Source organism: Austrofundulus limnaeus, unplaced genomic scaffold, assembly GCF_001266775.1.
Source record: "Austrofundulus limnaeus strain Quisiro unplaced genomic scaffold, Austrofundulus_limnaeus-1.0 Scaffold438, whole genome shotgun sequence".
NCBI classification, from domain to species: Eukaryota; Metazoa; Chordata; class Actinopteri; order Cyprinodontiformes; family Rivulidae; genus Austrofundulus; species Austrofundulus limnaeus.
This window is the reverse complement of record NW_013952840.1, coordinates 110014-112033: the sequence shown is the minus strand read 5'-3', so window position 1 is coordinate 112033 and position 2020 is coordinate 110014. Positions and strand designations below refer to the sequence as shown.

At 45.4% G+C, this 2020-nt stretch overlaps 1 protein-coding gene across 1 annotated transcript in view; it reads left to right on the top strand.

Annotated features, from left to right (window-relative positions):
• LOC106529335 (gastrula zinc finger protein XlCGF57.1) overlaps positions 1 to 2014 on the top strand; it is a 4044-nt gene extending 2030 nt beyond the window's left edge. The window contains exon 2 of the mRNA XM_014024734.1: positions 374 to 2014. Within this exon, the coding sequence (XP_013880188.1) occupies positions 374 to 1806 (1433 nt within the window). The 3' untranslated portion in view covers positions 1807 to 2014. The remainder of the gene's footprint in view (positions 1 to 373) is intronic.
• Positions 2015 to 2020: the final 6 nt, after the last annotated feature.

Sequence of the window (2020 nt, the reverse complement as noted above, 5' to 3'; positions counted from 1 at the left end):
TTGTTTGTAGCTTAGCCTGCTAACTGCTGTGTGTTTGTAACTTAGCCTGCTAACTGCTGTGTGTTTGTAGCTTAGCATTCTAACTGCGGTCTGTTTGTACTTTAGTATTTTGTAAATAAAACCTTTTTTTTAGACGAAAACCCTTCTATCAAACTGGGATGGACCAGTCTGGAAGTTGGAGGGGGGCAGGGCGTAAGGCGCCTCGTTTGGATTTAAAGAGACAGCATCAAATGTTAAATGTAGTGTGTTTGAATGTAGCGATTAGTTTATTTTCAGGCTGTTTTCAGTGAACTCAGCAGCAACAGGAGTGATGTTTGTGTGAATATAAAAGCTTTTATTGTCCATAATGTTTGTGTTCCTCTGTTCCCTGCAGATGTTCAGCACACAGTGCAGATTAAAGAGGAAGCTCCTGAAGACCAGAGTCCTGGTGTGGACCAGCAGGACCCAGAGCCCCTCCACATAAAGGAGGAAGAGGAGGAGCTCTGGGACAGTGTGGAGGAAGAGCAGCTCAACGTGATCGTGGTGTTTCCTCTGAAGAGCGAGGATGATGAGGAGGAGGCACTGTCCTCACAGCTTCATCAGCACCAAGTGGAAAACAGAGACGTTCCAACCAGCAGCTCAGCTGACCTGATGACTGGAGAAGCTGATGGAGGAGCAGAAACCTGCAGGAACTCAGGTCTAAACCCTCATGGAGACACTTCCAGCTCCTCAGTGAATGAAGTCAGTGAGGATGAAGAAGAGGATGAGGATGGAGACAATCATGTGAAACCTTTATCAGAGTCTGAATCAACAAATGAAGACAGTAAAAAAGACTGGAAGGAGAGCAGAGCTCCTGAGTCAGGTGGAAACAAACCGTTCAGCTGCTCTGAGTGTGGGAAACGATTTGTCCACAATCGCTCTCTTCAGCGACACCTGAGCTGTCACTCAGCAGGAAGCTGTTTGGGTCATGGAGAGAAGAGACGTGTAGAGTCACACAGAAAAGAAGAAAGAGGATTAAAACCATTCAGTTGTGATGAATGTGAAAAAAGATTTAACAGTAATACGAAACTAATTGTACACATGAGAGTTCACACAGGAGAGAAACCATTTAATTGTGACGTTTGTGGACGAGGGTTCAGCCAAAAGGCACATTTAAATACTCACATGAACGTTCACACAGGCGAGAAAGAATTCGGTTGTGATGTTTGTGGACAAAGATTTAATCGAAAAACAAATTTAAACACGCACATGAGAGTCCACTCCGAACAGAAACTGTTTCAGTGTGACGTCTGCGGACAAACATTCAGACAAAAGACCAATTTAAACGCACACATGAGCATCCACACGGGAGAGAAGCCGTTCGAGTGCGAGTTTTGTGCGCAAAGGTTTAGCCAAAAGGCGTATTTGAACGTGCACATCAGAGTCCACACAGGACAGAAACCGTTTGAATGTGAGGTCTGCGGGCAGCGGTTTACGCAAAAAACAACTCTGAACTCTCACGCGAAGATCCACACGGGACAGAAGTCGTTCGTCTGCGACGCTTGTGGACACAAATTCAGACAAAGGAAAGATTTGAACTCGCACATACGCACCCACACGGGACAGAGACCCTTCGCTTGCGAGGTCTGTAAGAAAAGATTCAGCCAAAAGACGACGCTGAACAGACACATCAAAGTCCACACGGGACAGAAGGACTACGTCTGTGAGGGCTGCGGACGAAAGTTCAGCACCAAACAAAATTTGAACACGCACATGAGGAGCCACACGGGGAGAGGAGATGGTTCAGCTGTGAAATCTGAACCGAGTCCGACAGAAAACCAGGACTGAAGAGAAACTACATGGTTGCAGGTTGTTGGGAATAACCAGGTTTCTGTTTGTAAACCCACTTTTCTCCTGTTCTGGTGCTTTTTGATTTTAGACTTTGTTCTTACAGGTCCAACACACAAACTGTAGTACTAAAAGATCAAATATATAATCTATGGCTACGTTCACACTGCAGGCAAATCCAACCCAAATCCGATTTTTTTGACCCATCTGACTC